This window comes from Falco naumanni, chromosome 2 (genome assembly GCF_017639655.2).
Source record: "Falco naumanni isolate bFalNau1 chromosome 2, bFalNau1.pat, whole genome shotgun sequence".
Lineage (NCBI taxonomy): Eukaryota > Metazoa > Chordata > Aves > Falconiformes > Falconidae > Falco > Falco naumanni.
In genome coordinates, this window is record NC_054055.1 from 19,691,200 (window position 1) to 19,703,729 (window position 12,530).

General features: G+C 37.9%; 1 protein-coding gene across 13 annotated transcripts in view; it reads left to right on the top strand.

The window, feature by feature from the left end:
* The first annotated feature begins 286 nt into the window (after window positions 1–286).
* Window positions 287–12,530, top strand: part of PSPC1 (paraspeckle component 1) — a 68,209-nt gene continuing 55,965 nt past the window's right edge. For 12 of the 13 annotated variants that reach the window (XR_005826288.1, XR_005826287.1, XR_005826290.1 and 9 more), the window contains exons 1-5: window positions 288–780; window positions 2,653–2,954; window positions 5,584–5,679; window positions 6,661–6,857; window positions 12,165–12,249. Coding sequence is in view for 2 of the 13 variants with exons in the window: in XM_040583528.1 (XP_040439462.1) it covers window positions 406–780; window positions 2,653–2,954; window positions 5,584–5,679; window positions 6,661–6,857; window positions 12,165–12,249 (1,055 nt within the window). In the remaining 11 variants the exon portion in view is untranslated. Of the gene's footprint in view, window positions 781–2,652; window positions 2,955–5,583; window positions 5,680–6,660; window positions 6,858–12,164; window positions 12,250–12,530 lie in introns of all 13 variants that reach the window. The other variant, XR_005826291.1, reaches the window with a different exon arrangement.

The window sequence follows — 12,530 nt, forward strand, 5'->3', positions numbered from 1 at the left end:
GGCGGGTTGTTCTCTCAGCCAGAGCAGCCGGCTGGTACGCATCTGTCCCCGCAGATGCGGAGACCGATCTCTCCCGGTGTGAGGCAAGATCGCCTGTACGCCGGAGGAGAGCAAACAACAGCGGCTGACACAGGCGCGACACCACGGGCAGACACCGTCCCCCCACAGACGCGCAGGACAGCGCAAGCGCGAAGCCCTCCCGCCGCTCGGCGGCGAGCGGCAGCAGCAGCAGCGGCCGGGAAGGCAGCGCGGGCGGCGGTGGGCGGGGCTTTCCTCAGGGACGTTACAACTCGTTGAGGTTGTCGGCGGCGCCATTTTGAATTGGCTGAGGGTCGGAGGAGGTGGTTGCTGAGCTGGGCTCCGCGTCCCCCGAGAAAACCAGCGAGAAAGGAACGAGGTCCCAATATGGCAGCGAATAGGAACTTGAAGCAAGTACGGATCGAGAATAGCTCCCCAGCGGCGCCGCTGGGTATGGTGGGGGGTGGTGGCGGCAACCTGAAGGGATTGCGGGGCCTAGAGACGGAGAGCGAGGCAGCGGCGGCCATGGCGCTAGTGCCGAGCAAGGAAGGTGGAGATGAAGAGCAGGAGGTTGGCTTCACCATCGATATCAAAAGCTTTCTGAAACCTGGTGAGAAGAGCTACACGCAGCGTTGCCGGCTGTTCGTGGGGAATCTGCCTACTGATATAACCGAGGAAGATTTCAAGCGCCTCTTCGAGCGCTACGGGGAGCCTAGCGAGGTCTTCATCAATCGGGATCGTGGCTTTGGCTTCATTCGCCTGGTGAGGATTCGCGCGAGGCTCTGTAACCCAGGGGCTGCCTTTGCAAGCGGGAGATTTCTGTCCTTTGCCCACCCCCTCGCCTTTCCTTGTCGGGCAGATGTAAAAAAAGACAGTAGCAGGCCCTCATTCTCTCTCCTTGCTGCTAGCGCTGTTCCTTCCGTTTCCTCTTTCTTCTCCCCCCTCCCCTATTTGCCTCCGTACATCCGAGCCAGAGGCCTGCATTGTGAGCAGCCTTCCCAGCGCCTCGCGTTTAGGGTTCCATCTCGCTATGCGGTACTCTGCTGCTTTCAGGGCCCCTCCACCAGTTACCGGTGACGTGCTGCTGCCACGGGTACTCCTGCAGCCTTGTTATTCTTTAGTGAATGGAAGATGTGGTTGCGCGACCAGCTTTGTTCGTGTAGTACTTGTATAAAGACTTTCCTTATTTAAATGGGATAATTTATCGTACTTTAGGATTAGAAAAAAAAGGCTTCCTTGTGCAGAGGCATATTTCTGTTCATTGTACGTTTCGTCCATGAAAACAGTTTAATTAAAGACTCGACAGGATTGTTTCGCAATACCACTGCTCACATATCATGAAAAGAGAGTATGTAATCTCAAAATTGAAAAGAAATGGGACTTTGGGGTTGTTTTAAATTACTGATGTCCGTATAAGGCTAGATTTGTAGGGGTGATACAGTATTCGATCGAATATGCTCGGGTCGAGCGTGCCAAAAAGGAATAATCTGAAAAGTTCACGATGTGATATTTAAATACTAAGTTAACGTGCAGGATTAGTTTTCATGGCTGCCATGTCTACAATGCACTGATGTATATCATTCTGGGAATAGCTTTAGCGTGCTTTGAGTGTCTCTGTTTTTTCCATTTTCCATAGTTACGATTTTTTTCCATATATTTTACTGGTTAGGACGTTTTTCTTTTTGTCATCTTAAAGATAAGTGTTTGTGGCATTCTGCCATTCATCTTTTACCTTGAGAATCCTCCAGCCTGAAATAGCAAATTTCTGGAGGAAATGTGATACGTTTACATGTCATTACTCAGTTTTGTATGTAATATAGACTACATATAGCTTTTATCTGAATTTCCCTTTTCCGTTGTGTTTAGGGAATGTGTTATTTTGTAACATTTTACATAGTCAGTTGAACGGTGAAGAAAATGGCTATGATCTGAAGAGTATTTTAAGAGATTGCAGGTATCAGACTCCAAAAAAATCTCTGAAATGAGAAAAAAGGCAGCTAATAATGCAGACTGTCTCATGGATGTGGGTTTATAAAGCCCATAAATGTGAGAAGTATGAATACAAGAGCAAAAAAGGTGATTTCATCATTTGTTGATGAAATTCGAATTGGACATCCACTGAGAGTTCATCCAACAGTGGTAATGAGCAAGTGTGATATTTTTACTTAAAAAACCTAAACACCTTAGATCCTGTAGTGGAATCTTTGAAAATACTGTTTCCTAGTATATGGAGCTAGGGATGCAGAATAAAAACATTTGAGTAGGTGAATATGAAAACCATCAGCAACTTATCTCTACTGAAAGCCTTTACAGAGCAGCACAAATGTATCCATCATAATGAGAATTTTTAAAGTCCTCTAATGTGCAGCAAAAATTTGCACCTATGTAGTTTTTTTAGAAAAAATGTAGGGAATGACAGATGCATATTCTTTTAATCAGTAGGCAGGAACGTTGGGGGTTTTTTTGGGGGGTGGGGGGGTGGGGTGTGGGGTGGGAAGGTGAATGACCCTGATGCTAATGTGTTCCAAGTTAAGGCAAAAAACTTTGGTACTTCTTAGGGGGGGAAGGAACACAATCTGGTATCTGTTGTCTTTGAAAATAAAATATAAAAAAATATTTTATATCTTGAAAAAGGAATCTAGGACACTGGCTGAAATAGCAAAGGCAGAACTTGATGGTACTATTTTGAAGAGCAGACCACTTCGAATTCGATTTGCTACACATGGAGCTGCCCTAACGGTCAAGAATCTTTCACCTGTGGTTTCTAATGAGCTGCTGGAACAAGCATTCTCTCAGTTTGGTCCAGTGGAAAGAGCTGTTGTTGTAGTAGATGATCGTGGCAGAGCTACAGGAAAAGGTTTCGTAGAGTTTGCAGCAAAACCTCCAGCACGGAAAGCTCTAGAAAGATGCAGTGATGGGGCATTCTTGCTAACAACGTAAGTTCACAGGCTTTTGTTTGAATTGTGTATGTATTTCTGATGTGAAAGAAAACTGCATTCCTGTGTGTTCCATAGGAACATAGGGTGTTCCCTAGTTCTTATTTCAATTTTTGAAAACCCTGAAGTGAGAAATTAAGGTGTTTTACATGAATACCCCGAATATTCCTGATTTTTCTTTTTGTGAGGAAACCAGTCTTTTTCTGCTTATTGTTAATAAGATGACTTGTAATTACCATATGAGAGTCTGATAGCACCATTTTTCTTTTCAGTCTTTATGTGGTAGAGCTTCTTCTAGTGAGACTTTATTTTTGTTGCTTGCACTCTTCCTGATCCCACTAAAAATATGACAAAATAATACTGCTGTTTCTTACAGAACAGTGCACTACACTACACTGCTGATACTTTGTAAACTCAGGAAAGTGTTGCTGCGTTTATTTCTATCTCAGAAGTTTTATTTGTGGCTTGGAAGGCCAAAAGTACCTTTTTTTAAAAAAAATGAAGATAGGTTCTGCAGAAGTTTATGGCAGTGATTTCTGGGAAACTTTCTATTTCAAGGGCAAGCAACCTTGCAAATCCCAGCACTTTTCTCTTGCATCACTTATTTCTGCACTTGCTGAAGAGAGTTGTTAACTGCTGTGCTTTAACACATTCACTAGTTAACAAATGCTTTCTTAAAGACTGTGTGAATGGATACATATTCTGGATTTTTTTCATTTTTTCTGATTCTTATTTGGGAAAATAAGGCTGTGGTTCCACAGCAAGGAAGCTTGCTGCTATAAAATTAGGGAACTTGGTAGTTCTTGTCTTCTTGCCTTGGCAGTGCTGTTGATCTTTTATCTGATTGAGAACTTTCTGATACTTCCATAAGCCACTTGTGCTTGCTAAAACAACAGAAAATTATTCAGCCGTTTCTGTTGGGTTCATTTTTGACTGTTTTAAGTACATAAAAGTACTTGCTGACATGGGTCAGTACTTGCTGAATATCAGGTCCAGCAGAGGATAAGGCAGGAGATGATGTTACCAGGAGGAGATTGCAGGCTGGGAGGAAGGGTCTGGAACTCCTTTTTCTGGTGATAATCTCATAAATCTTGTGTGCCACTGAACCGACCTGGTGGCGGCATAGTAAATGCAATCTGAATGCGTCTTTACTGTTATCAGTAGGTGCCAGCAATTTGTTCTTAGACCCTGGGTTTTCTTGGCATTAGTATTTGAATGGAAGCACAGTGAGCCAAACAAGGGAACTAATCTAGTTCAGTGTTACATGAATGCTATTCTTGGCATAAGAGATGCGGCAGGGAAAAAGAAGCTAGGATTTGAGGGAGGGTATTCTTGTTTTACCAGCTGGATAAATTTGTTGGATTGAAATGACCATCTAACTGTGGCCTGAGTAAATAAAAACCACTTGATTTTTGCCTGGCTTAGGAGGCTGACATGTTCCCTAATGCGCAGTTGCAAAGATAATTAGCACGAATCTGCTGCCATTTGCTTCACAATCTAAAATTTTACATTTTTAGCTGAAAACTTTGCCTGTTCAGAAGAAAATTTGAAATTAATGGGCTAAATATAGCAAAACTAGGCATTTGAAATGTTAACTTAGAGATTTAAAATTGTTTTAAATAATAACTTGTTAACACCACAGTTCAGTTGCATTTAAATGACAGAACTGCCAGCAATTGCCATGCACATAACATCAGGAGAAGCAGTTGCTGAGTTGTGTTCCGTGATTCCAGACTTCATCATTTTAATCTGCACTGAATGCCTGAAGTGTTTTTTTTTCAGTTGTTGATGTTGTTAAAATACAATTATTTTTTTTCCCCATGAAAATACCTGCAAAGTAAATTAAAGATGTGGAACACAACAAATAAGCGCTGGTGTTTTGAAAGTAGTGTCTCTAGCTCTTTTCATATCCCTCTAAGGTTTGTATTAATAGGCTGTGCTCCCAAGACGGATGCAGGCAGCTTTTTATATAGTTTGGGATTCTTTTACTGCCTTCCTTGGCAGTACTGGCTAATACTTGCCTCTAATTACCACAGATAATGAGAATTCAAGGAGAATATTTTCCAAGATAAATTAGTATTCTGAATTGTGAGACTGTGGTTGTTCAAATAATGGGCTTTAAATAACTTAAGCAGAAATGTTTTTGCAATTATCACTGGACTAGTAATGCCAAATTATCAATCTGTTTTCAGTTGTAGAGTAACTTTTAATACAGTGTGGAAATATGAATAGGTTGTGTTGCTCTGTTTTGGGTTTGTTCCCAGTACAATCGTGGCCCCTGTGTTGACTGATGAAAACAAAAAGGTAGCTCCTTCCTAAATATCTTGTAATTGTTTGTAGGTGGGTGTGAGGTTTTTTTAAAGAAGTCTTTGAATACTTCATAACAAACAGAACTGCATCAGGGAAATTGTGGTTTCTAAGCAGAACAGCTGATTTTGGGTATAGAAACAATTATTTTCAAAGATAATTTAAAATCAGGATTCATTGGGATTCTGTGGTTTAAGGAGAATTTGCAAGGCACAGGAATTATAGTTAACATATAAGCTTTCTGGAGTGTTTCCTTAAAATACTAAAATAACTTTAACTGCTTCATTTATGACTTAATTATTAAATTGAAACTGTATTCTAGAACACCTCGACCTGTTGTTGTAGAACCAATGGAGCAATTTGATGATGAAGATGGACTGCCAGAAAAGCTAATGCAAAAAACACAACAGTACCACAAGTAAGTTGTGTTTAGCTTTATTTTATAAAACATGATTTATGTACTTAGGTTGGTAAATATATGCTAATTTTTATTTTTAAGTTTGTGTAACAGTAAGTAATGTTTGTCTGTTGTTCTGTTTTCTGTGAAAGGATTAAATAGGACAGTGCCAAGATTTCCTAATCGTAGTAAAATTCAGGCTTGACTTGTTGGTTTAACATTTTGTGCATTTACTAAAGTAGATTCCTGGCCTAGACTGCAATTAGTTGGAGCTTGTTGCCAGCCAAACTATAATCTTTTATGGATTAGGGGTGTGGTCTAATCCTGCAGAGATTTGTATACCCACAGATTTTGTTTTGTTCTCTGAATAGCCCCTTAACTGTGAAGTCAGTGGAGTGTAAATCTTTGTGGCTTGCATGGTTCTGATAAAGCTTTGAGCCTGACATGAGAAACAGTCTTGATCATGAGGTGGAAGGGAAGTCACCTAGTCTGATAATATTAATTTTTAGTATTGAAATTTGATTGCTAATTAGAAATCATGTTGCTTGAAGTTAAAATGCCTGTTCTGGTAAGGCTGTAGAATGCCACTTTTAAAAAATGTCACTTAATTACATATTAGTGTTACAATGTGAAAAAAAAAAAATGTTTGCACCTTTTAATGTTTAGAGATTCTGGCTAATATTCTGAGCTGTCTAGTAAGCTTTGATATTTATTTAGCTTTTTTTTTAATTGACTGCTTGCTTTAGAAGGCTGAACACAATCTAGTGTTGCAGCTTAGTATTTTGTACCACTGTAAATACGAATTTCTATTTTAATTTCTGTGATCACATTACTTGCCTTAACAGCTGAATGAGGCGTTGACTGGTTTAGAATGTGGTCACCTGACAGGTTGATTTGAAGTCAGATTTACACTTGAACTGATTGTTTATAAATTCTTTGGCTGTTACAGCTGTTGATGTAAATGTATCTTTCTGTACATTTTAACTGCAAAATTTTTATTAGGGAAAGAGAACAGCCTCCACGTTTTGCTCAGCCTGGAACATTTGAGTTTGAGTATGCTTCACGGTGGAAGGCTCTTGATGAGATGGAAAAGCAACAGCGTGAACAGGTTGACAGGAACATTAGAGAAGCCAAAGAGAAACTAGAGGCAGAAATGGAAGCAGCTAGACATGAGCATCAGCTAATGCTGATGAGGCAAGGTAAAATTAGATAATCTACTAGTATTAAATTTCTTTTGTCACAGGTTTTCTTTGTGTAGCATACTGGGCTGTATATTAAACTTGGAGATTTTTTCAGACACTTTAATTAAATACATTAAACTGAGAAAAAGGAAGTAATATTTCTCCTTACACATATTCCTTAATGATTTTCAGAGATGGATTAAGAAACTGACAAAGGGGTCTGTGTCTGTTTTCTTCACTTCTGAAATATGTCTAGTGTAATTAATTAATGTAAAGAAATTTAATTGGTAGATTCACACTCATCAGTAGAATTATTTTCCATTTTTGGTCTTGCTTATGGTACTAGATAGGACTAAGTACTGTATGTGCAGCAAAAATAAAATGATAGATAGCTTGTACTTCTTTTGGCTGTTCTGTGCACCTCTGCTAAGTTTTTAAATGTTCCTGTAGATGATGTTACTTCTTTTCCCTTTTGAAACCTGGCTGAGAAGTCTGATGTGTGCATAGCATTTATGTAACAACTCAAAATAACTCACAGTTGCCATGAATTTCAGTCATTCTTGAAATTTTGAGATTATGTATCCCTCTTTTTAATTTGGACATCATCTGCTAGTGTTGAGGGGGAAAAAAGTCACCTTAGAAATTGCTTTCATGCTCTATGTTTAAGAACAAAGCTGGGTGGAGCTTGTGTTTCTTGGGCAGAGAGGGTGGTAGCAAGGTAAGTATCTGATACCTTCTGCTTCTCCCCAAAACACATTTTTCCCAAAACGTGATGCACATGCAATCACTGCTTTCCAGTTCAGAACCATTGAGCTACTACTTACTTTAGTTCCCTCTGTATTGACTGCTAAATTGCAACACCGGTGGATAAAGTTTAGATATATTTCCGATCTGTTGGAGAGGATCTCAAGGTTTGTTGCATGAATGGAACGCTGAAGTATTTTGGGGTTTTCTTTGTTTTTTTAAAAATCTTAATTTAAGGGAGTTCATGGCTACCTAAAAAAATTCTTATCCATGAGTGTGTTAGATCATAAGACAGTACAATAACTAGCTTGATAGACTGAATAAGAGTGCCATGTCTTTTTAAAGGGATTTGAACTTCTTGAAATTACTGATGCATTTCAAAACTGAAACCCAGGTAACTCATGCAAGCTGTCTGCTGCAATTATTTGGCTTTACTTAATGCTTACTCTTAAGAAAGGGCATTTTTGTTGATAGTACCAGTTACCTGTGTGAGGCTGGTTTATCTTGTTTCTGCTGACTTGTATGACGTTGAAAATCTCTGTATGACTGGAATTAAAGTATTCAGTAGGTTGGTGGGATTAGAGCACCTGAATGCTTGGATATATTAACTGTAAACACATAGTCTTTTAAAATATGTTTTAAAACATTTCATGACTGGAAAAGAGATTAAAAGGAGGATATTTATTTTTTTTTTAGTATAGTATCCTTAAATCTACTGCAACTGAAAGTTGTCATTAGGAAAAAGTTTACTTAGCCTGTTTTTTCTAAATAGACATGCTTGCTTTTAGTGTGAAACCATACTGTTTACATAAGATCTTAAATACAGAAGTAAAATACAGAGCATAATAAAATCAAAACCTGTTTTGAAATGCCAGTTATTTATTGTAGCACCTGAAATGACAAATGTCAAGTTATTTCTTGGTGTATTTTTCAAGCAAAAAGTTTTAAAGCATTTGGTTTGTGTGTAAGCATAGGTATATCTTATAGGTGAGGAATGTGAATGTTAATGTGATATAACAACAATGCCTATAATACATAGGACAAGCTCCCCTTTTCAGTTAGACATTTTTAATGTGGTGTATATGTGTGACTGACACTGGTAAAGATGGTTCAGTGCTGAAAATACAGGTTAGATAAATTGCCATTGACTTAACTAATTGTTAACATTTCACAATACTAATGAACCTGCTCTGGAACTTAGACTCTGGAATTTTTTTAGAATTTATCCACCTGTTGCCTGTACTTGGCAGCAAGGTTAGGCATTACTTTTTCTTAAATTATCATGCCTTAATCATGTTTTAAACTGAGACAAGATGACAGTGGCTGTTCATTAAGATAGAAAAGGTCTTGATGGTAAAACATGGGAGAACAGTTTATGTTTTGTGGGTGTGAGGGTTTCTTTCAAGAAGAATGTGAGGGAAAAAGTAGCCTCTTTTGTTAATATCTATTAAAAGCTCCACCTCTATATGGAAGAGAATTACTCCTGTTAAAGACCCACTAGAAACATGAATGGTTTTGGTGCTAATATTCCAGTGAGGAAACAAGCTTTTTGTTACTGTGGGAGGAGGGTTTTTTCCTTTCCTGTTCAGTTAACAGACTACTTCAGTACCAAATAACTTTGAATTTTGTTTAGAAAATTAGATTTCTGCTTATTCACCTGAAGGTATTTAATTTGCCAGGCTCCTAGGGGTTAGTAGAGATTCCTCCTATTTCAATCTTGTCAACTCTTTAGCTTTAGTATGTATGAAAATAAGCTTTTTTTTTTCCCCTCTTATTTTTATTTTTGGATATTAGTTGCTTCTATATCTTACTGGACTGAACGGTGTCTCTGGGTTCATACAATGTAAAGAATATTACATTAATGAGATTGCATTGTAGGGTGTTTAAGAAAGATGCAACTTTTGAGGTGTCAGAACCTAGAATTAATACTTCTGTATGCCTAATGCACAAACAACATGTTTGAAGTACAGAAGTAGTTATTCTGAAATACGGAATGCAATATTGTCAGGAGCTAAAAAGATGATGGGAAGGGCAAGCTTAGTAGAGTCCATATATTCCTGCAGGTGAAGGTTTTGTAGAAATTGCTTCATGAGAGCTAGTAGGACTTGAACTGGAACATGTTGGCTTAAGTACGCAGGTTTTTGTGGTGTGATATTAATACTGAAGGTAGACTTTATTCTTATGACGTGTAATTTTTCACTTCTAAGTGTCATATTTTGACAGATTGAGTCAGAAGTAATTTGTAAAGCAGAATGCATGATTGAGTCAGAAGTAATTTGTAAAGCAGAGTAACATGTTTCCATGTGTAAGTAAATTGTCATAATGTTTCTGATCTACATATTGGTAACGTGCTTCAGACTTTTGTAAATATTGTCTCATAATGGTGTTAAATAGTTTATGAAAATACTGGAAAACGTGACTGAATTTAATCAGAAGCTTCATCCTTTATCAGTTATATGGAAGTTGGGCATTTGCTTTCAACTTTTAGAACCTGAAAAATCAGCAGCTGAACCAACTTAAAAATCTTTTCGGATTTTGTATCACTGCTTGTAGGATTAACTTCAGAGGTGAGAATACGCTTTCACCTTCTGTCCTCTGCTCTGCAGAAGATTAAGCATAAAATGAAGACCTTGTCCTTTTTTAAGCATGAGAAGGTGCAGAAGCTAATAATAATGCTCTTTGGGTTTTTTTTCCACAGCTGCTTTAGTGTGCGTTTTTTCTATTCAAGAGAAAGGGCCTGTGTCCAACATGTCAGTCCAGAATTAGCAGCATTGCATATCTTCTAATATAAATGGCTCTGTCCACAGCCTGAAGCTATAGATCCGTATTTTCATCTGGCTTGTAAGGCTTTGTGCCGAGATTCTACCGTTGTCAAATGGTACTGGATTATAAGTTGATATGTTGAACTTTAAATACTATAAACTTCGGGAAAGGCAATAATCAGAACTATGCTGTGGGAAAAAATTAAGAGGACACTGGGAAAAAGTAGGATACTACACCTTAAAAATAAAGGGGAGTAAATGACAAATTTGTAGCAGTTAGTGGTAGAGAGAAAGCAGGAAATCCTGTGTGCAGTGTATTAACACAAGAAAAAGGGAATGCTACATAAATACGAAGGAACAAAGAACTGAAAAGGAAGCTTCTTTTCCCACTGTGGACAATATTGAGCAAATAATGGGTCAGTTCTTGATCTCAGTAATATCATGAAACAACGTAAAGGTTGATTTTTTAAAAGAAAAGAAGTCCATTTTACTCTGAAATAATCTAAAGGTTATTAAAAAAAAAAAGTGCTTGTGGCACTCTCCATGTATCAGGATAATAGCGGCCAAGCCTTCTGTAGCAACAACAGTTGGGCTGGAAAGAAGCAGCCTTCAGGCTTTGTTATTTGAGTGAATCTTTAATACAATCATATTCTATTGAAATGTGAAATGTGTTAATTTTGCAGAAGAGATTGGAAAAGCAAGCCTGCAAAATGTGCTTGAGAAGGGACTTCTAATATCAGTAAGGATGCTGTGAGAATAAAAATCTGATAATCTTCTTAGTTAGAAAAAACCCTCCATGATATTTTGGTGAAAAGTACTGGTCATTGTGGTCGGTTTTGGATATTAAAGTAAAAGGTTAAGTTATAATAATGCATGCTCATGCAAGTTTGAGGGAAGTGATTTGCATGGCTAAAAAGATGCTTTAACTAGTTTAGTGAAGAAATGCATAGAGAAACGTGTGGAGTAGTTGAACTAAAGCTTAAAAGGCGTATAGTAGGTGGTATAGTGGAATGTTGCTCATGGTGTCTATAAATAATGTCATGTAGCCAATGTCCTATGAAGATAGAAAAGGCAAACAACTGCTTTCTAACAAAAGGTAGAATTAATATTAATTGAAGAAAGCATAAATTTCCAGGGAGAAATCAATAATGTTACTGGTCAGAAACTAGTACAGCAAAACTAGTGTTAGTTGTGCCTCGCTTTTTACGAGCATTTTAAGTGCTTTTAAGAGGATACATGGCTGTTCCTCTCTGGTAGTGTTGAAAGATTAGTTGTTTGTAAGTTGCTATAGGCAGAGTCATATGATAAATCTTTATGGAGGCTCAGATTACATGCACCTGAAGTTCATATCACTTTTTTCTGATGTGTGCTGTGTAGTGGTGGTGTATTGCTGTGCAATAGGTGGTGGATGGTATAAGCCTATATATATTGTACTGGTTTTCTTGCTAGTACACAACACTTTTAGCAATATGCACTGTTGTGAGAATATTAATGCGTTGCCCTAGATGTAGAACCAGGATGTGATTTAAGAGATTGAGAGGTTTTTTCCTCCTTTTGTTGGAGGACTTCAGATTTCTGTTTCCATAGCCTGCTTTGGAGTCTTTTCTAGTCCTGTATCTTTCTGTGTTTGTGAGCCGTGGATCCAGTGGTTTTTTTTATATACTAGACTTAGCTTTATGGGAAGAAACTAGTTAAATGCATTGAGAAATTTCTTTAAAAATTGAATGTTAGAACTGTAATCTGACAGTAATAGCAATTTTTTTGTGTTGCCACATTGTTGGTTGGCAGCTTTTACCTTTTACATTTTTAATCTTGTTAGATCTCATGCGACGTCAAGAAGAATTGAGGCGTTTGGAAGAACTTAGAAATCAAGAACTTCAAAAACGCAAGCAGATACAATTGAGGTATTTCTTCTACTGTGCAAAGGCGTGGCGTGCATCTGCTGTAGGCCTGTGTAAATTTAAATACTCTAGCTTGTAGGGCATGCTTTTGATAGCAAATGTTTCTGCTGCTAAGAAGTTACTTTTAAAAAGCATAACATGTTTCTTGAACAGAAATGATCACTTACGCTAATATAAAAGAATGCTTTAAAATATTTCTTGGTTTTGAAAAAAAATCATTTCAGCTTTACTAGTACTGTTAAATTTATAGTTTTGAAATGTCTTAAATTTTTTTTGTTTCATAT